General features: G+C 50.7%; 1 protein-coding gene across 1 annotated transcript; it reads left to right on the forward strand.

The window, feature by feature from the left end:
• The first annotated feature begins 5082 nt into the window (after nt 1-5082).
• On the forward strand, nt 5083-20863 carry WSCD1 (WSC domain containing 1). Its single transcript, XM_074160653.1, has 8 exons — nt 5083-5771; nt 9041-9155; nt 9807-9991; nt 12450-12571; nt 16656-16821; nt 18285-18449; nt 18810-19010; nt 20462-20863. Exons 1-8 carry the CDS (start codon nt 5351-5353, stop codon nt 20812-20814), a joined length of 1728 nt encoding a protein of 575 aa, XP_074016754.1. The 5' UTR covers nt 5083-5350; the 3' UTR covers nt 20815-20863.
• The last annotated feature ends 1355 nt before the right edge of the window (nt 20864-22218 follow it).

Raw genomic sequence — 22218 nt, forward strand, 5'->3', positions numbered from 1 at the left:
CATTTTTCTCTCTTATCCCATGATTTGGAAACGGGGAAAACATGGAATTTCTCTGCCAATTCCACTCAAGGTACAAGGGGGGAGCTCAAACATCTCCCCTTTGTCGTCTTTTTAACCTCCTTCTCAAAACCCAAGAGACAGCTCTGGCCACCTATGAAAGTTGGGCTGCCAGAAACACTTGCCTTGGGCCACCTCGGGACTGGCAGATGCTCAGGGTTCCTCAGGGTGCTTTTACCCATTGGAATAAAGGCAACTGCAGATATTTGGCAGGATCCCAACATTATGTTTGCAGCTTCTCAAGAGTTTTCCCTCCTGCCCACATTCACGCAGCACAACGTTGGCCTTGACTTTCCAAACAGCCTCAAGGAAGTGGCAGTGGATCCCCAAACGAAGGGCTGCGAACAAGGACCCTCCAGCTGGGTCCTGACTGACTGCAGTTGTCCTCAAGGAAAGCCGATGAAAGAAAGGAGAAATGTGGAGGAGAGATGGATTTTTCTAAAAATAGCGTTCATGAGTCCAATTCCCTTCGGTTTACAATAGAAAACATAGTCTTGCTTCCGTGCCAAGAACTCTGAATTTGCAAAATCCTGCTGGTCTTCAGACAAGATCCACTATCGATGAGCTGCAGCCGTCAGTGTCGTATTGACCCCAGTTTCTGCATCGAGCAGCCTATTCAGGGACAGCCTTCAACTGAGCAACTCTTCACCTGCAAGTCCGGGGCTGGTCTTTAGTGTCTTCAGCCTTTACCGGCTTTCATAGCACCACTGACAGTAATCAGTCTCCCCTTAAAAATTCTGTAACTGCTCCTTGAGCTTGGAAGTCACAGGGAGGTCACAGGGAAGCAAAGCAGCTTCTCTGTGGGTGCTGGTAGGACCATGCCCTGCCCGAGCATGGTGGGTTCATGCAGAACCCCTGGGAGAGCATTCCTGAGAGCTGGCACCATGCACTGAACCCTCAGGGCACCTGAATTAACAAATAACCCACCGCAACGCGCTCGGGAGGGTTCCCCAGCACTGGGACTGGGTCTGAAACGTGGCCACCGGGTCTGAAATGTGGCCACCAGCCAGCGAAGCCACTGGTGGTCAAGGCATGGCAGATCTAGAGGGACCTGTCTTTAAGCCTTTTAAGGCTTTCCCAGAGACAGCGACAGGAATCGCAGCATCGCCCGGGTTAGGAAAGAGATCAAAACAGATTCATGTTTTGAGATTCTGGGATTTCAGGGAAGATGCATGTTTCAGCTCTGCGCTCAGTCCTGCAGGTGTATATAGAGGTCTTACAGAAAAAATTCCTCAAACTATTTTTTCTAATGATATTTCCAGACAAAAATTTTCAGGCACAAACAGCTGAAAATGCTGTTCAAACAACTGAACAGTTACCTGACTTCTGAACAGTTAAAGATTCACCCATCACTGCTAAAGTGAATAAATTCATATTTTATGAAATAAGATCATTCAATGCATTTCTGAACCCCATCAAATTCTTGCCCTCTGTAACCAGGTAATTATCCATTTTATAAACCCACAGCCACCAGAGGCACCACCTTTTCGTGGCGCAGGGGACCCTTTCCGTGCTGAAGGCCCAGCACCCAGCAGATCGTACCCCTCACCACTCCAGAGCAGGTCCTGGCTAATTATTTTCCCTGGTTTTATGTCACAGCATTAACCCTTTCATTGTTCTCTTCACCTAGAGGTCTTCTCCGCTGCGTAACAGTTCTCATTGCCCATCTCAAAGTCCTTTCAATTATCATTTTATGATTTCACTGACTAATTCGACTCTCAATTAATGTGGTCCTAAAGCCCCTTTGGCTGCGAGAACTGATAAATAGGAACAGAAGACTGTATTCTTCTTCCATTTCACTCCACTCATTTGAAATGAAACATGTATGAAAAAGACAAATGACACGTTTTCTATTACCAGATACTAGTTCATATCCTCCTTTCTCTTTCCTTTTTAATATCATCATCAAAAGTGATGCACTTCAATTCTTTTAGGCATACTTTGATGATATTGCAATATGCAGTTTATGGAAAAATCAAATGACTTTTTTTTATGTCAGCAGCACTCTGCTATTTCCCCACTAAAAAGCAACATTTAATTTTTGAGTTGCACATTTGCAGCAGTTGCTGTGGGCGGAGAGTCTGCTTATTTATTTGGTTGGTTTTTACTACAATGTACTGTCATGGCAACTGTACTGAGGGCGAATGCATCTGGAGGTAATTTATACATGTCGTATTGACTGCAGTAAAACTGGCTGGTGCCGTTTAAACTTTTCCAAGCACCGGGCAAAGGCAAAGTTAGCCTTCTGAGACCCAGAAGCAGCTTCTCCTTAGTAAATAAATAAACAAACAAACTAGGCAGACCCACAGGAGCTATGCCGCACGTTTCTCGGAGTTTGGATGCAGAGCTTGCTGGATGCTGGACTCGGGAGGGATGCCTCGGGCAGTCCCTGGTCCGGCCGGTGCCCAGACGGGTGTTTGCTGTTTGTCCCGCCGACGGGGGGCAGCCATCACGCCCCCAGGGATTGTTCAGGCCAGCGGTGGCCAGACCCATCTCCCTGGCACCAGGAGCATCTCCACAAGCTGCCCGGCCGAGCATCCCTGAAACACGGAGAAACCCCACTGAAACCCGCGGAAAGACTCAGCACACAGTGGCATAAATGGGATAAACTGGGCCACTGATGCCGTTTGAGCATAACATGCTCGACCTCTGCTCCACGGCTTCCACAGCCCCTCTCCACCCAAGCTGCCGCCCTCGGCATTGCTAATTAGTGGCACCCAAAGGCTGCCCTGGCACTGCCTCCCAGCGCAAAGGGCTGGGGAACCCTGGCCCGAATCACTCCTTGCTGTTGTAACTGGGTGACTCTGTGAGAGTCGGCAGAGAGCTCGGAAACCCCGAATTACAGTTGGGCAAAAATGATTGCAATCTGATAAATGCATCCAGCCTCATTTTCTGCTGGGGACAAAAAACCCCCTTAGACCTTCTGAATCCCTGTGTGATTGTGGCCGCCATCACCTCGCTGATGAGGCTTCGCAGCAGCATTTCACTAAGAGGGGCCACCCCTTTGCCTTACAGGCGGCACCTCCAGCCCTGAGCCAGCACCTCCACCACTGCCCCCAAGGCCTTGGGGCGCTGAGTCCATAAGGAGCACAGCACGTTCCCCCTCGGAACCTCAGAGGGCTGATACACACCATACACACATCCTGCTCTTGGGTTAGACACCCCCTTTGGGAACGGCTCAAGTTTCCCGTAGCTCCACGTCAGGAACAACTACTGACTCACATCACACCTGGGCCGATAGACAGTATTTCTTCAGATAAATTAGCGCAGTAACAATCCGCAGTGTCTAATTATGGCTAATTTCCTGTTCATCTGTCTAGGTACTTCTGACCCTTTTACTGTAATTCTTGAGCACTCACAACGTTGATCAGAGATTTTCAATAATTTAACTTTAAGGGTCAGCTCTTCAGCTGGTGTAAATCAATGCATTTTCTTTGGCTTTGGAGCTGATCAGAAGAGAGTTGTGGTGACTGGCGCTGGAGAAAGTGATCTTAATTGACTACAGCATGTTAGTGCCTCCTCGCCCTTCGCAGCCCCAGCTCTCGTGAGCTGCTGATGGACCCACAGGTACTGATGGGAAGAGCAGTAACTGCTTCTCAGACTGAGCTCTTGGAGAAAGCGTAGAGATAAACACATTGAGTGTTTTTGGACATTACTCATCCCGATACAATTGAGACCAGCATGCACAAACTTAAAAAAAAAAAAATAAAAATCAAAAAAAAGCATCTAAATCAGGTCCTCAAGACCATCCAATGTAAGGTTAGAAGATGGGGGTTCCTGCCTCGTGCCACCCCTGTTCAGCAGCCGAGGCTGAAAGGTCCCACAAAAGAATTCAGTCCCAATTGACAAAAGATTCAACTGAGCTTTCGTATACTTTTGGCCTAGAAGTTTTTCAGCTTTTTTTTTTGGTTGCTTCTTAAGATAGAAAGGGAATGGGTAGAGACTGGATATATAGCATCGATTTAAGAAAGATGCATGAATGGATATCCACAAAACTTTAACTCAGATACTGAAACGAGAAATACAGTGAACTGATGTTTCTTTGCCATGAGTGTGGCTATCAAGAGTGTGCCCCAAATGCAAGTTAAGCAAAAGCCATAATATTTTCTTTTCTGGAAAACACTGCATCTTTTCTCAGCACTTGCCTGGCTCCAGAGAGAAGCGACAGACTGGGAAAAAAGGAACTTATGGGGAGATGCCAGCTTTTATTGGCTCCAGGAGGTTAAAGGCTCCCCAGAGCACAAAGGAGCTTTTCTCGCCCAGACAATCCCATCATGGAATACATCAGCACGGCTGAAGCCCACAAAGCTCAGAAGCAAGTGAAGAGATAGCTGGGGAAACTTGAAATGAATTTTTTTTCAAACATTCACTAGTTTTTGTCCATATTGGGTGACAGAAATCTACTAAAAACATAGCAGGATCTCTGGTTTCTTTTAAAGCGACCCGCACAGCAACTCCCACAGCTCTGTCAGTACAGAACGCCAGATATCCGTCAGCAAAAAGCCTGCCTTTATTGTGCTGAGACTAATAATTATCTTACCTATTGTGAGTTGATGCAACTTCTTTTTCCCCACACCCCCACACTGCTGTTTCCTCCTGATCTGCATCTGTAGCTTAGCTACTGCTCCGCTGAAGGGACGGGATTTGGTAACACCTTCCTAAGAAGCTGCCGATGCTGGGGCTGCCTGTTCCAGGCAGTGACGAAGAATGGAGATGTCGGCTACTGACAAAAGAAAATAAAGAACTTTTTCCCCCAAACATCCCAGGAGAAATAACCTCATCGTAATGGTATTTCGCATTCATTCCAAGTTAAAGAAAGAAGAAAAGACGTAAGGCTGACGATCTGAAACTAGCTTCTGCTTAATCAATCCTTCTCATTGGGTGATAGTTTTTATAGTGCATAATTATAAACAGCAGATGGAGAAAGGCTCGGCTGAAAAAAAAAGGGGTGGGTGGGGGAAAGTCACCCTGATGACAGGCATTTTCTATTTGGATGTGAACCAACTTTTCCCCTTGATATTCCAGGTTCCAGCATCGGCTGTTGGTGGCTGGGCAGAGCAGGAGGATGGCATCACCCCAGGGGCGTGGGGAGCCCCTGGGCCAGCTGGACTCCTGAGGCAGTGGCCGTGCCGCCCCGGGCTGCTCCCTCTGCCGCGGCCGTCCGAGGAGAAGGCTTTTCGTGGGGAGAAGGCACCGAAGGGATGGGCTGAACTTATGGCAGGACCCAGCGCCCGGCCAGGCGGAGATTCGGGGGCCCGTCGGGAGGCGTGAAGGGCCCGGTTCCAGTAGGGGCATGGCCAAAGCTTTCTTCAGGCTGCAGAAGTTTCTCCGTCGGACCCAGTTTCTGCTCTTCTTCCTCACAGCAGCTTACCTGATGGCCGGCAGCCTCCTGCTGCTCCAGCGGACCCGCTTGGTGATCCAGCAAGGTTCGCGTGGGACCTCTGCGAATCAGGCCCTGCCGGTGCCGGACGGGATGGCGGGGGTCGGGATGGCGGACCCCCGGACACTGCAAAACCCCAGTCCCAGGCTGCTGGTGGCCATGGAGGCGATGCAGGAGCCGGCCCTGGACCAGCGGCACAGCCCGCGGTGGCTTGTGTCCCGCAACTCGGAGCTCAGGCAGCTGCGGAGGAGGTGGTTTCACAGGTTCATCAGCGACCAGGAGCCCATGCAAACAGCGGGATTTAAAGCGATGAAGCCCACAGCTGAGCACAAAGGTAAGGGACGTACCCCCGGTTTCGGGCACACACACCCCCCCCGCACCTCCTCCTGGGGCTGTCCCGGGCAGAGGGGGGCGAGCACCACGAAGTGTCCCTGCAGAAACACCTCCTCCTGGCTCATCGCCACTCTCAAACCAATTCTTGAGCACGAGCACAGGCCAAAGTGTGATCCTGACGTCCCTGGTCGTGCTGAGCTGCAGCTTCCTCCAAAAATGTAGTTTTATTGATTGAGTGGAAGCCCAGACAGTGAAATATTCTTCCATAATTCGAATTATTTTCTCTTCAAGCAGGCAGAGATGAACACTGTCTAATTGATTTTCTTTCTCAGAACAGGGAACACTTTAAAAATGGGGTTTATTAAATTAACTATCTAAAACCACACAATACCTTAGGTCTAGAAGTGCCTCCTTGCTGCCAGCATGTGCTAACTTCTGCTACTGCAGACACATTGGTGTTCCTGCCCTGCCCTCGGCGACCACCCCTGCAGACACTCTGTTCTCAGGGGGACAAGGTGTGGGCCACACAGCCCTTCCTCCCTCCTCGAGGGCAAGCCGGCACCGCAATGGATGGAGAGCCCCTGGGTGGGAGGGAGACAGGCTCCTGGCATTTGCCCGGGTTGCTGGCCATTTGCCCCGGGCCCAGGAGGAGCGTCGGTGCCAGGCACAGGGTACAGAACTGGACCTGTCCCAGTCCAAATGGGAAACTGGTCAGGTTTGACAGAAATCCGAGTTCATGCCACCGTGAGCCTGATCCTGCTGCCCTGAACGGCGCTGGTAAACACCCGCAGGGGCTGCTCTGTTCAGCAGGAAAGCTTTTCAGAAACCGTTACCCAGAGCGAGCAAAGCAGCAAACCAGGAACCTGTAGACGTTCACGCTTCCCGCAGGGCGGTACACCCTGAGGACCCCCGTCCCAGGGGAGGTGGGGGCGCGGGGCTGGGAGCTGGGGCTGTCCCACCGCGGGGCTGCCGGCCGTGCAGCCCCCACACCGCGGTCACCCCCGAGCGTCCCCAGGGAGCAGAGAGGCCCCCTGAGGAACCCAACATGGAAAGCATCAGGATTCACGCGGGGTGACTGACCCTGCTCTCGAGGCTGCAGCATCACATTATGACTTTGCCATCTCTGATCCATCGCCTCTAGAAGAACTAGTTGTTCTGGAGACGTTTCACTGGTAATACAAAGAGGAGCAGGATCTGGATGACTAGACACCACGTTACCAAACTGCTCTTCAGTTTGTTGAATAAATTTACCCAAACAAAGGGGCACCTTCTGCAAAGATCCCACAAAACGGGTGCCACCGCGTGACTCCTCCCGAGTGAATTGTTCGAAACAGGAGCAGGAAGGCGATGGTGAGGGTGAAGGGGAGATGAGTCACACAGCGTGAGTCAGGCAAACTGGAACTGCTGGAGTTACCTGGAGCACCGTGCTGCAGCCCCCAAGAGCTCCACAACATGCCAAAACACACTAAACCTTGCTCACAGGTTTTGGTGGCAGAGCAGGGAGCAGCAGACGTCCCGGTCCCTGCTGCTCAGCAGAGGCTGGGGGTTTTGGCTGGGGCTGCTCTGGTCCCCCCTGCCTTTGGGGATTCCCCCCCCAATGAACAAAAGAATAGATGAAAAGTAGAGAAATGTGATGATTCTCTAGGAGCTACTCTAATACCAGGCAGAGTAGGAACCTGTTTTTAAAAACTTCAAACCAAATTAAAACCAAAAAGATAAATTTTGAAAATGCTCCACAAAGTTAGCTAGGGCTGGTGCCTCGCTCAAGTTCTGACTGCGGGCCGAGGAGCCAGAAGGACTATTTACTGCTACATCCCACCAAATTATCTTGATTCAAATATGCATCATTTGAATATCTGACTGAAGATGAAGTGACATTATTAATAACAGTATTGTTAACAAGCATTGGAATGCCTTTGGAAATTATCAGTTAAAAATTTAACTACCTACGCAGAGCATGTTATCCTGCTCCCCCCCCACACTTCTCCTGCTAAACTTACGGTGCCTCCTTCAGAGGAGGGTATGAGTGAGATACGGGTGCAGGGCCGGGAGAAGGAGGGCACACGTCCCCCGTGCCACCCCCGCGCTGGGGCTGCTGCTGCCTCGCACCAAAGTGCCCAAACCAAGAGTCTCCAGTAAAGTGTAGAACATCGTCACTGCAGGTGTGTGACCTGCCCCTCGTTAACAGCGTGCTGGGGGTGGATATTCGCAACTTGTGAATTTTCTGATTGCACATCTGCAAATTACTGAGGTGCAGGTCTTTGAATCTGCTGTTGTGTTTGTAATATTTAAATGTTGATTTATTATTCCTAGATCCATGATCTCTGTTAGACTGGCCTGAACTTTCTTTTTCTTGTGGATTATTTTATTGTTAATGCTTTTTAGTTCCATTTCTCATCATATATTCTCTTCCTATCCACAGCTCACGTTATTTAATTTCCCTGTGTTATCATCTCAATACCGCTACTTCTAAAATCAAATTTCCTTCATATTTTAACGATAAAATGTACTTATATACACACAATTGTTGTATAACAGTGGGACTCTACATCATCCTTCCAATCATATATTAAAACATGGGCTGGATTTGTATAGTATTTTATTCATGAACACAAAAAAAAGAGGCTTAACATAGGATGCAGTCTCAGAGAAATATTTATCTTTCATATGCTAAGTAAAGCAAGACGTATTTTAAAAGATTCATTTGCACTGGAGAAAAAGAGATAGTTCAACGCGATAGCGAGACGGTACTGCCTAGTTAAGACTGAAGTTATCTTTCCATTATAGCTTTAATATAACTCTATGTACCCAAAGAAAATTGATTTTCTTAATATTTCTCTTGCAACGTCTTATTCTCAACCAGAGATATTCAAGAAAACTTGGGAGAAATTCAATGAGATTTCTCAAGGTCTATAGCATTTTGAAGACTACCTTCTCCTTTTCCATAGGAATTGGCTGTGCTTTGTCCCCAACAGGCAGGAGTCGAGCCGGTGGCAGCCACCCGCGGGAACCGGGGCCCCGGGGTGGTGGCAGAGCCTGGGTCTGCAAAGACAGATGCTTAAATAAGCCAGGGAAGGTGAAACTCGTGTTTCCCTTCATTTCCACTCGAGCCTACCCCTTCAGCAGCACCTACCCAGGCAGGCACCGGCAGAGGGGTCCCCAGGGCTGTGACTCCCTCGGGCACAGCCCTGCGCCCAGCGCTGGGTGGGTTCTCCCTCTCCCCGTCTCCGTCCCTCTGCACCGCCTGACTCTGGTCTCGCACGCACACAGGCACCTACATGGGATGCTTCAGCGACGATTCCAGGGAGAGGACACTGAAGGGAGCCGTGTTTTATGACTTAAGAAAGATGACAGTATCTCACTGCCAGGAAGCTTGCGCCGAGAGGTGAGTGGCATTTTTCCACTGCAAGTGTTCTCTTTTCTGACAATAAGTGGAACTGAACTTGAAACGGGAAAAGCATATGTTAAATATATAGCATCTGTGAAAACTGTGATTATCTCATACCTTCAGGCGTGGCGCAGCTCTGCTACCTTGCTTGAAGTAGACTATTTCACTGCTACCTGTCTGCTTTATTATAGCACGGCTACTTACAAGGCATTTTCTGTTGTCCTGGTCAAAAATTACAGTTTTGTTAGATAATCTTTCTTTGTTACATATTTGCCCTCTAGCCCAAATCTTTGATCTAAGATATTAAAAACCTAAAAAAACTACGGACAAACCCGTGGGAACGGCACGAGCACGTCGGCACAGCTGGAGACGGGGCCGTCACTCAGGTGCCCGCACTGGGGGGCAAAGCCCACCTCGCCCTCCCGAGGACCCCCTGGGCACAGGCGGGCCGTGCCGGCTAGGCTCTGACCGTCACCGGTCCCTGCCATCGCCTGCGGTACGAGGTGGCCGCCTGCCGCGAGGAGGCCATGCTGGTCCCCGGGGCCGGGCAGCAGAAGCAAACACGGGGACGGGCTCCGGCCGTGGGTCGGGGCGAGCTCGGGAAGAGACGGGGTGCCGGTTCCGACAGCACAGTTCTGTTCCCCGCAGGGCGTACAGCTACGCGGGCCTGGCCTACGGGGCAGAGTGCTACTGCGGGAACACGCTGCCAGCCACCGCCGCCAAGGCCGAGGAGTGCAACAGCGAGTGCAAGGGGGAGAAGGGCTCCGTCTGCGGCGGGGTGAGCCGCCTCTCCGTCTACAGCGTGGAGGAGCCGCGGGCGGCCGCCCGGAGACGTAAGTGGGGGGCGACCGGGGAGCAGCGGCCGCTCGCCCCGTGGGGAGATGCCGCAGCCAGGCCGGGCACAGGGACTGTCCCTGCTGCTCGTCCCGCTCCATTTGTCACCGGAGTCTGGAACAGCAAAGGACAAAGGTGCCTGCGGGGCACGGTGTCCATTTGCTGCTGGCCCTGTCCCCGGCTCCCTCCCTGACAGCAGCGCGGGTCACCCCCCCGGGAGCAGATGTGCCCCGAGGCCACACACAGAACATCGGTGGAAACAGAACGCAGGGCAGAGCAGCTGCAATGGGAAAAAACTGCTCCCTTTCGCATCCATTGCGTAGGGACAGAGCCACACGTGTTCAACAGACAGCCCCCGTAACGGCAGGGCAGAAAAGCACTTGTATCGGTGCTACCTTCACTCAGGGATGACCCCAAACAAGCAGGAGAACAAGTGGAGGCCAGAGCGAGGGGCACACACCGGTCCCTCTCCTAAACCAGAGAAATGAGACCAGTTCTGCCCTCCCAAGGTCTCCTGTTCTAGCGGTGGTAGGGAGTGTTGTTTCATCTTTAGACAACACTGGCTCTCCTGGTCGTTCCATCAGCTACCACAGGAGATGCAGCAGACAAACCCTCGGGCCAACACAAAGCGCATAAAATATCCAAACAGCTGAGCAGTCCTTCCCTTTGGCAAGCTCACAGGACCTTAAGGGATGTTATTTCCTGAGAAGCAGCACCAAGACCTTAGGTTGTGCCAGTATTGATGGTACTTCATTTCTGCTTAAAGACAAGTCAAGGTTTGTACAATAATCCACCCAACTACATATAAATTATATATCAAAGGTACATAGACCTAAATTGCTAGTGTCAGGCTGACAGGCACATTGGCAGGTTTCCCGGGACATGCATCACTGTTTGAATCTTCAGCATAAAATATATATACATATTTCACACAAAAAGGCGGCATTTATTTTTTTCTTAGGTATTAATGAATTAGTCATCAAATTAGTCTAGCCTGGAGCTAGATTTGTATGTTGTTTGCCCTTAGTAACACCTGATATTTGACTGTTTGAAGAATCCCACTGACACAAGGCAGCTGAGGGGCCAACAGAGGTATTAATCACGAAGAACAAGTATATTGGAAAGTCACTCTGGAAGTGACGGCACCCGTGGTTCACGCTGTGCCACGCAGAGAACAGACCTCGCGTAGGGCTGCTTCTGTCCCCCCCAACGTACATCGAGTTATTTTGTTTTCACATCTCCTGAGCAATCCCAGAGATACAACATTGCTTCTAGGGACCAGTTTGAACAGTTGTTAAAACAACATTTAAGCAGCTTCTCCTTAGATTGCTCCTGGCTCGTGCTGGAGAATCTGGGCCCTTCTGCCAGGAAGTTCGTGCAGAACAAGATTTTTCCTTCAAAACTGCGCTGCATCTCTCCTGCATCCAGCACATTTCCCACATCAGCTCTAGCGAGCATTAAGTACCCAGCACATGTGGACCAGGACTCGGAAGACCCAAATTCATTCCCAAACCCACCTTTCTCCCTATTGAGCCACACCAGGCAAATTCTGTCACTAGAGCATTAGTGCAGAGCCATGAAGTCAATGCTCCTTTGTAAAGCCCCCAAAATCCTAAGAACCACAGAAGTGCTGTACAACATGCAGACGTTTTTCCTTTTCTAACCAGCCACGCAATGTGACCGTGAGTTCACTGTGCAAAGGCACCGCCTCACCCAGGGCAGCGAGTCTCCACCACAGCTTCGGGTTTTGTTCAGTTCTGTCAGGGGACTTTTCTCTCTTCAGCAGGAGGGAAATCGTATTGCTGCTGGTAACGAGTATTGGGGCCAAATCCTGACTTCAATCACAGTGATGCAAAAAATGGAGCAGTTCTGCCAGGCTCTGTGACATTTATATCAGGTCAGAGGCTGATGCCAAGGATGGGGAGAAGAACAGCTCAGATGTGGACCCTGCAGCCAACTCCCCACCCCAAGAAGGGAGAGCGGGGAGCGGAGAGGGGTAACGCAGCCACTGGGCAGATGTGCAGGACGGGGGGGGGTCCCTGGGGGGCTCTCGGGATTCATTTAAATTCCTTTCCTTTTCTGGTGCAGATCACGGGAAGCTTTGTAGATTTTTATCAGGGCTTTTACGTCTTTGAGGGGAAGGCAGTCTTCAAAAGAAAACCGGGACTTGCAAACAATAGCAATGCCCTCCACTGGTGGAATTTAATTTAAACTCTTTGCTGCAGCCCTGCTTTCAGTGGTTGGTGCAAAGCTAAGGGTGTCTGCTCCTTTCAACACCACTGGATTTGCAACGCAGTTTTCTAGTGTATATCATGGTTTCTCTTATTTCTACAGCATTTGGAATATAAAATTTATTTTATTACTTTTAGCTTCTGAACCTAATATTGTTCTTTGTGAAAGAGGCAGGATACTCCGGACATTGTTTTCTCAAGAGAAACCTATTTCATATCCCTGCAGGGAGGAATGTTATCTATCGAGGATGTTTTAGAGCTCCAGAAAATTTAACAGACACCTTTCCAGCCTCTTTGATACAGCCCAATTTGACGGTGGAGATGTGCTCTGAATTTTGCTCCAAGAAAGTAAGAACAGTTCTCATTTCGCATCCTTTCTTCTTTTCTTGTTATTTTAAATTTTAATCTACTAAAGGAATAACAGAGATTAGTGCCTTAGAGCTTTGAATTTGTAAATGAGTTTCTAAAGGACAAAACTTACTAGAGTAAACGCCCAGTGATGCATCTGGTCCAGTCGGGCTGTGAGTGGGGAAGGCGGGAGGGAGAGCCAGCGGAGCGATGCCACTAAACACGAGGCACAGAAAAGCCGTTCTAAGAGAGGGGTATCGACCAGGAGGAGAGCAATACCTTTCCGTGTCATATTAAACCAAGCCCAGAGCCAGGTCTGGCCCCAGGGAGGTCTCAGTGGCTGTGGCCCATGGGGAGAGACGCTGCTGGAGGGTGGACATGGGCTGAGCAGCACCTGAGGGGTGGCTGCGAAGGAGCTGGTCCCCTCTTGGGGAGTGGAGCGTGGGCAGGGAGAGCCATCCCCAGCACCCACCGCTTCCTGCAGCTCCCTCTGCCCCCTTCCAGGGTGGCCCTTTTGGCCCCAGGGTCCAAGAGGATTTAATGCTGGGGTAGCTACACACAGTGTTTACACCAGTGTGTACCTGTGTTGGCCAGGAACGTGATACACTCTAAATACTAAACAAAAGCTGCCAGAGGAAGATTTTAGCAGATAAGCACACTGAAAGCAAGTGGACTTTCGTGGTACTTTTATACGAGTATGTCTCTTTCTACATTAGAAGAATTGATATCACTTTCACTATAACCTATGTAATTTATATACATAAGACTACAAGAAAGCAATGAATAAGGTCCGTTATTTGCTTAGTGGCTTTTGGACAGGAGGTGAGAAGGGACATGCCAACATCTGCTGTCCTTGGCCTGGAGGGTCACTTTCACCCACCCTTCATGCTCAGCACAGAGTGAGACCATGGATTTAAGAACTGATGGACTGGGGTATCCTCCCGGGAGGGACCATTTATTTAGTGGCTGCTGCTGGGGCTGGTTCCCTTCCTCCCTCCCCACTCCGAGGGGGCTTGGTGTTTTGTACGGAGGAGGGTTCGTGGTGTGGTCAGATTTAACCTGAAGCCACATCCAGCCTCATGCACTAAACTGAACATTCAATTACTTTGTCTTCTAGCATCACAAAATTGATTAAAACCATTAAGGCACGAACAACAAATCTTCTTAATTACTAGGTAGAGTGGGAAAGCTTTTCCCAGTCAACATACCCTCTATACCAGCCCTTCAGTGTTTTAAGAATGCATCATGGAATTAACTGTGCGGCGAGTTGCAGTGAATCACCCATACACCCTGAACACAGCAGCTCACAAACAGCCGTACAACATCTCGTATCCTCTGTGCATATAAACGTTCTGTAAAGCAGGACTTCATGAGCAATTCTTTCCAAGCTCTGCCATTAATCCATTCTTATTCCTTTTTAGTAGATTGAGAGAAAAAAATTTAACTGCATCCAATAGGAAAGTTAGTATAGGAAGTTGGAAAAGAAAGCAATTAGCAGAGTAATCAGAGTAGAACCATTAAGTGCATTTTTAATCTATTCATAATTCTTAATTCAAATACAATCTAATAAAAAACAATTAGTGATTGAATCATCACGTCATCCACGTTGCTATTGGAGAATGATTGCTCTCCTTACAGCACTTAGAACTCCCCATTGAGGCTTCCTCTAACGAGTTCTAATGTGAACGGTCCCATTGACACCAGCTCAGGCTGAGCCGTGGGACGGACCCTGAGCCTGCCAGTGCCTGCTCCAAAGCTCAGCCCAGAAAAATGCTAATTCACAGCCCCACAGGTTTCTCTGGCGTTACCACACCAGTACACTGGTGTTTAATGGAAGTGAAGCATCACAGAGTTGTGAGCCTGAGGACTAGTCCTGCTCCTAAGTTACACGGCTGCACAAAGCCATACCGCAGCTTGGGGTGTACGTGCCCGCGCGGGCGAGCGCGGCGGATGGCGTGTAGCTGTGATTCAATAGCGATGGGAAGGCAAGACCGAACACGGCACTCCACAGTCACGTTCTGTGCTGCGTCAGGCAGAGGCACAGTCCGAGGAGCCGGCCGGCTGATGACAGCGCTTTGTGGTGCTGTGGGTGCCGGTGCCATTCCCAGAATCAGAGCCCGGCTCCCTCCAGCACCCGCAGCTCCGGGGGCTCCCACTCCCATTCCTCCCCTCCCGCCAGCCCCTTGCTGCCCCTGCAGCGGGACGGCTGCCCAACAGCACCCTACCCACCAGCACTTCTGCATTTGCTCAGGTGTCTCCACAAAACTTCCAGAAAAGTCCATCTCTTGCAGGTGCCCCTTGCCAGGAGGTACATTTTTATTCCTGGCTGTGTTTGAGGGCCGGGACACTTATTAATTTCTCAAACTGAGAAACACTGCTTCATTGTAAAGGAAAAATTTCTGTTTGCAGGCAGAAACAGAACTATTTTGCCCTTGGATCAAATCTGTAAATAGTTTTTGACAATGTCATATCTCATTCGCTAAGCAAACGTTGGCTGTTTGGGCACAGATGGCACACGTGTTGTATTTGACTCCTTATCAGAGGAGGAACACGTGGGGAAGAGCGGGAGATAAGCTGCTCAGCACTCCCATCACGCACTCCCAGACTCCAAAAGACTTCTAAAAGGCAAGAAGTGTCGATATGGAATAGGTGGAATTGAACACCCTGCGCTCGAATAACCCCTGGGCTTCCTTCAGCCACTCTGTGGCTGCCCCAAGCCCGTCCCTCGCGCCAATGTCCCTGTGCCACCGCGCGAGCCGTCAGGGACTTCGGAAAGCCGAGGGAAAACAACCACATCCCCCTGGTGAAGAGGAGAGAGACTAGATTTTAGGGTTGGTTTCAGCAAAGTAGTAAGTGTGCTTTTCCTGTTGAGCACGTAAGCAACTGCTAATTTCTCCAGCAAATAATTAGCACTTGTTTCCCCTCAAACTTCTCTTAATTCCCGTCACTATTAGCCCAGCCTCGCTGCTCTGCCGCCCTCCAGCAACGCCGCTTTGCAGCCTGGTGCCTGGTTTGGGGAAGGCTGGTACACAAAAACCTGGATTACTTTTCATCAAATCCATTGAAAAGAAATGTCCTGCAGCCAGAGACCTTCCTTGGGAACTGTTTCCTTGAAATGAACACAACCTGTCACTCCCTTGTAGTGGCACATTTTACCCTGCTGAGGTACCAGGTATCACTTGCAGGGGTCAGTCTGGATTTCGTAGGAGGTTTCCCTCTCTAGAAGGAAGGTAACGCAAACCAAGACACATCCACAGGCGATAGGGGCTCTGGCGCCAGCGGGGCTCACCCTGCGGCAGAGCCCTGTACCCATCCCTCGCCCCCAGCACCGGCTGCGCTCGGGCACCGCGTCCCCTCTGCCCCCTCTGGAGCAGCCCCAGTCTGGCCGCCAGCACAGGCCTCCCAAGAGATCTGCCAAAAACTACTCGTGATCATATTTCTAAATGTTTTTTTCAAAAATACACACTGTAGCTCTCAAACTCTGTATCAGCCCCTCTGTGCATGTTCATTTTTTGCAGACTGTGAAGAAGTCGGACCAAGATACGTGCTTTTTTATGGCTTGACGTTTTTCTTTCTGTTTTTGAACATGGTTGCAGCAGTTAATGGGTCTAAATTTCCTTCTTTACCTAAATTCTTAAGTTTAATGGCAAGTTTCCTCCACACAAACTCTGGTAAAATCAACTGAGTAAGTCAAACCTTTTAACAGCCAACTCTTCAGTTTGCGGGAATATAGATGGAAGTTTAAAAGATGATCCAATTCAGAATGCTCATTTTGGGGGTAAATAAGAACAACTTTTCCCACACGGATGTTTTGTAGGTGGAATTACATACTGGGCGCTGCAGGAATATTATAACATTTTCAAGCTTTACAAGACTTGTGTCTGAAAACCAATTTTTAAGCAATTGCCGTATGAAAGACAGCAGTAGTCTAAGGAGCACGAGCTTTACAATGATGTATCAAACACCGCTTTGATCTTGACAGTGGCCTTGTGAAGATTTATTTTCCTTTGTGCAGCAGCAGCATTCCCCGCTGGCCGGTGACGCCGTGGCATCTGGGCACTGACGTGTTTTCCCTCTTTGGCAGGAGTTTCCCCTGGCCGTGCTCCGAGGGCGGGAGTGCTACTGCGGCTTCCCCACCCGCCGCTTCCCGCTGCGCCAGGGTGCCGAGGGGCTGCTCTGCGGGGGGACCCCCAACGCCAGCGCCGCCGCCCCCGGGAAATACTGCCTGGTCTATCAGACCCCAGTGCAAGGTACGAGCTCCTCGGGCAGGGCTGGACCCAGCGCCCCTGGAACAGCCCCCGCGCCCCTTCTGGGGGGTAGAAGCGAGCCCGGCTGCAGCAGGCTCAGCCTCCATGGTCAGGACCACAACATAGGCAGGAATTTAGGAAACACCCTTTATCTAAACCACTCCTTGCCATCTCAATCGTAAATACACATCTTTCCATTCCCTCATTAAGCAGCACAGCCTCCTCCCTCCCCTGGAAAATAAAATTATTTTGCAGATGGCAAGAACAAGGCAGACCCCGAGCCACGCGGCGCCCGTGCAGCCGGGGACAAGGACCCCCTATGTTGGTTCCAGTCCTGCTCCTCAAACCCAGCCCCACGTTATGCACCCACCGAGGTAGCTCCGCAGACACTAATTTCACTCTGCCCATCTTCCTCTAAAATATTCATCTGCACACAAATTTCAAAGCTGGAAAATACAGCAGAGGAAGGCTCCAATCCAGTAAACCTTTTGGGTGGCACTGGCAACTTCATTCATGCAATGATTTGCACTGAGTTCAGTGACACTTCTCGCAAGCTTAAAGTTACACAAATTACGTGCTTTTCTGGATTGGTGCTGGGCTTTTTTAACCCGACACTCCTCCTTTCCCCCCTCCATCTCCCAGTTCAGAGGTAGAACACAGACACCAGCACATGAAAAGATCACACAAGAACAGGTGCTTTCACGAAATGGCTAGTGCCTCCCCGGCCGTGTGGCTCAGCAGTCGCCGGAGACAGTTGCCTCTGGGCTGCGCTGGCACCTTCCTGCCACGGCTTCATCTCGAGGCTGCTCTGAAGAACGAAGAGAGGAGTTTCTAATTTATTTCCTGTCTTCTTGTTCAATCATCACAGAGGGTCAAGACTGGTTCTCATCCTATGCTTGCTTTTATTGGCATGCTAAGAAATGAGGTTAGGATTTAGGAACGTGTGTGTGGAAGCCAAGGCGTCCAGCCCCCACGGGGATTAACACAACGTGGGCTCATCACCGCCGCGGGCCCTTCGGAGAGGATCGCAGGCCAGAGGTTTAACTGAACACCAGCTCCTTTCAGTAGGAGGGGTGTCTCCTGCCTTAGAAAACTCACAATTTCCAGGTATAATGGCATAATTAGGGCTTCGCTGCAGAGCCAACCTGCCAGGCAAATAGCCGCTCGCAAACAGGCATCAAGGGGCTTTTATCACAACTTGCTGGCAAGTACAATGGTTTGCCGCAGCTCTATCAAAAAAGCATTGCCTAGCACAAAACCAGCAAAAACCTCTTCCGAGGATAATCTCTGTGGCCTCTTATGGCTGAATTAATTTTGGGAGGTAGCTGACTCACAACTGGACTCAAATTGATAGCCTATATTCATAGGAGAGAGAAAAAGCAGCAATAAACCCTGTAATCAAGAGCTGTCAGTGGAATTATTAAAAAGCCACAGTGCTAACAATGAAATATCTTCTGTACCCGCAGACACCCGCTGCACGGACAGGAAATTCCTAACCACCAAATCCAAAGTGTTTGTCGCTCTGTCGAGCTTTCCCGGGGCAGGGAACACGTGGGCTCGCCATCTGATAGAGCATGCCACAGGCTACTACACGGGAAGCTACTACTTCGATGGAGCCCTCTACAACAAAGGTACCACGTCCAGGGGCATGGGACACACAGAGCCCTTCTGAGGCACCAGCTCTGCTCGCCTCAGCGTAAGGGAGAGCCCGGTCCCCAGCGCCCGCCCGGGGGTCCAGCCAGGGACAGGGTCCGGGGCAGCGTGGAGATGGGCACCAGGAGATGGTGCCCAACCAGACGAGGCCAACGAGCCCTGCGGGTCAGCGGCAGGACAAGAATAAAGCTCAGCCCTGGTCCCAGGGCCTGGGCTGATGGGTTTAATTGACTGGTACTTTCACAACAGTTTTATACCACTGTAGGGAATGACTTAGAGTATGGAAAGACACGGATATATAATCAAGTGAAAAACCCAACAATCCTCTCATCACACAGGTTTTAAAGGAGAAAAAGACCACTGGAGAAGTAGAAGGACCATCTGTGTGAAAACACATGAAAGTGGCAAGACAGAGATCGAAATGTTCGACTCTGCGATCCTGCTGATCAGGAACCCGTACAAGTCTCTGATGGCGGAGTTCAACAGGAAATACGCCGGGCACCTGGGCTACGCCACCGACCGCAACTGGAAGAGCAAAGGTGGGTGCCCAGAGCGGCTGGGACAGTCCGGAACCCCTCTGCTGGGATGGGTAACGCGTGGGGACCCGCCTGAGCCCTGCAAGCACAGCCAGCGGGACCCGAGCCCCCCCCCAGCCAAAAAGCACTCAGACTTGCTCTTCGGAGAGGTGGTGGTCGTGCCGTACCGTACATCCCCCACCACGGAGAGGAGGCAGCACAACCCCTGTGCTGTGCCCACAGGCCTGCACTGCTGCCATTGTAGCCTTTGACAGGGAAAACCTCTCCAGGTGCAAACCCCCACCATGTACAACCCCTTTGACAGGCTACAGGAGGTGAAGAAAATTTGCCCCTGCAGCTTGTAATAACCGTGAGAAATCTAATTTAAGATTTGGAGGAGTCAATGGAGCATGACATTTCCTGAAGGAAGTTTTACAGCACTGCACAGGTGCTGCTGCACTGCAGATAAATGAGGATAATGGCAATAAGGGGACGTGAGACTCTGTGTTCCTTGAACACATGAAAAGGCCTCAGAACGTGCCTGCCCTGCTTCGTGCATTTGGCTGGCAAGCCGGGCAGTGTGACTACGAGTCCCCACCGAATCCACTGCTGCGTTCAGGCTGCAGCAGAGATTTTCAGCTTCCTTTTTCCTTGTGCGTGCTCTAGGCATTACAGCTGTGGGTGGGCAAAGCAGCAGTGCTGGGCTGGGGGAAAGGGTTCTCTGCCACAGCACGTTTCTTACCCCAATTCACGTATCACCTTCCATCAGTCACAACTCAAGAACATATTCATAAAAAAAAAAAAAAACAGACAAAACAGCCCTTAGAAAAGAGGAAAAAGTCTGGAGGGAATGGCTTTCCTGTGCTGCAAACTACAAACTATTACATTTCAGCCAAATACGCTCTTTGTCCAGCCCAAAAGCTTTAGCCAGGTCTGTCTTGACCCTCAGAAAATTAAACTATTAGAGACAGCAAATAGAAACTGAGGTGTCATTAATGCCCAAGGCAAAGGTGGGAAAATAATCCAGTAAATTTTGTCCCAGTGATCCTGGCAGGTGACCCTAAATCCCTCCCATGTGCCAGGAACAGAAGAATCTTCCCCATTAATCCTCTTTCCTTACCCAGTCTCCCCACAAGCAGGCTGGTGAGCGCGCAGAAAGAGACGTTACTCAATGGATTTGGAAATCGAAAACACCTTGGGCCCCAGCTAAGATCAGTGTCTTGATGCTGCATTTACATAATAAAAAAGTTAATATATTATTATATATTGTTTACATATATATTAAGAGGCAGGAAGATCAGCGGTCCCGGTGCCTGGTGGCAGCAGAGTTGAGCTGCACTTCTCCAGCACGCCCGTCCAGTGCCACCAGACCATGCCCAGCAAGTCCCATCTCGTTGCACAGGGTAACATTTGGAAAAGTGTTGAAAGGCAGCCTGGCTAACATTATCTCATTTTCCTGGTTCTCGGTCCTCCAGAGTGGCCAGACTTCGTGACCAGCTATGCCTCCTGGTGGGCTTCCCACGTCCTGGACTGGCTGAAGTACGGGAAGCGCCTGCTCGTCATCCACTACGAGGACCTGAAGCAGAACCTCATCCCCAAGCTGAGGGAAATGGTGGAGTTCCTGAATGTGACAGTGACAGAGGACCGACTGCTCTGCGTGGAGAACAACAGGGATGGGAATTTCAAGCGGTCTGGTGCTAAGCAAAAGGATTTTGAGCCATTCACCCAGGAAATGAAAGATCTTATCAACAGATACATCCTGACAGTGGACGAAGCCCTGAGGGGAAGAAACTTCACAGGGCTGCCCAGAGAGTATGTGCCAAGATGATACCTTGGTAGCACTCTGCTGTCTTTAAAAATAAAGTATTTTTTTTCTTAAAAAAAAAAAAAAAAAAAAAAGAGAGAGACCAGAGCTTTATAGCAGTTAAAGCAAAGATACTTGTGGAGTCTGCTGAGCAGTGCAAATTCCCTCCACTCTGGGGTGTTCTTCAGGGCACTAAGTGCTCCAGAAGGCAAGCAATGAAGGATGGAAATTGGGTTATAAACCAAGGCAAAAAGCTATTAGTGTCTACCTGTGCCTGCCCCTCCCTGCACAGACGGCTCGGAACCTCCCAGCGGAGCATCCCTGCTTCTGCAGCGCCTTCTCGCCCCCACTGCTATCGCAGACCTGCCGGGGGCTGCTCCGGCTTCCACAGCAGCTCTGCTGGAAATGGACATGCGCAAATGGGAAGGGAGGGGTGAAAAAGAGTCTTAACACTGATAAACAATTTTCCTCTGAGCATTTAAGAAAATCAGTTACTTTCTTCTCAGCATAGCCCACTAGCTCTTCTCCCGGGTTCGCTGGGCAGGTCACTGCCGCGGTGGTGGCAGAGGTGCAGGGGGCGAGGGTGCCACGGGTGCTGGGCAGGGAGATGCTCCAGGACCAGCCCCTGGCTTCCCTGCATGGACGGCATGGCTGGGGCCACGCGAGCCCTGCGGGGCAGTGGGCAGCTGCAGCATCCCCCCCCAGCGAGGTGCACTGCCAGGGATCCACAGTAGAAGACAGAAATCCAGCGTGGTCAGGGATGGAAACCCCTGGGTGTCCCCAGTCCCAGGACCTGGCCCCAGGGCCGTGGAGGAGGCCCCAGAGGGTGGGAGAGGAGGAGCTGCCCCCCTGCCAGGAACTCGGTACGGGTTTCTGTGACTCCATCCCTGCGCCGACAGAGTCACCGTGGGACCAGGGAGACACGGGGGCCAAATGTCACCGTGCTTGGTGCTGGGAGCAGGCACAGCCAGGGAGCACCGACATGAGCCCAGGGCACCCAGGGAGCAGAGGGGACGAGCCCCAGTGTGGGCAGGACCCCACTCCCTTCCACCCGTGGGGGGGGCCCACCCTGAGAAGTGTTAGGTGCTCACTGCCGCTCTCCGGAGCTGCCCCGGCAGCCATGGTGCTTCATCTCCAACTCACCGCAGCTCCCTGCGGTTTGTCCCATCCCGCCCTGGGCCGCGCTCGCCGTGCGGGGGGAGCTCCGAGATGCTTTTGTTCATGTGAAATAAAGGATTCCTTACAAACTGGACTGAAAATACTAGTTTTAATAAAACAAGAAGTTTATCCAACCCAAACTATTCCATGATTCTACAATATAAAGGGAGCTGGACTTCCTCTGCACGTGCATTGCTGATGCTTTAAATGAAAACACAGGGCTCGGCGCAGGCTTTGGCCCGAGTCTCTCCCTGCTCACGCTCCGCACGT

The sequence above is a fragment of the Numenius arquata genome, chromosome 18, assembly GCF_964106895.1.
Source record: "Numenius arquata chromosome 18, bNumArq3.hap1.1, whole genome shotgun sequence".
NCBI classification, from domain to species: Eukaryota; Metazoa; Chordata; class Aves; order Charadriiformes; family Scolopacidae; genus Numenius; species Numenius arquata.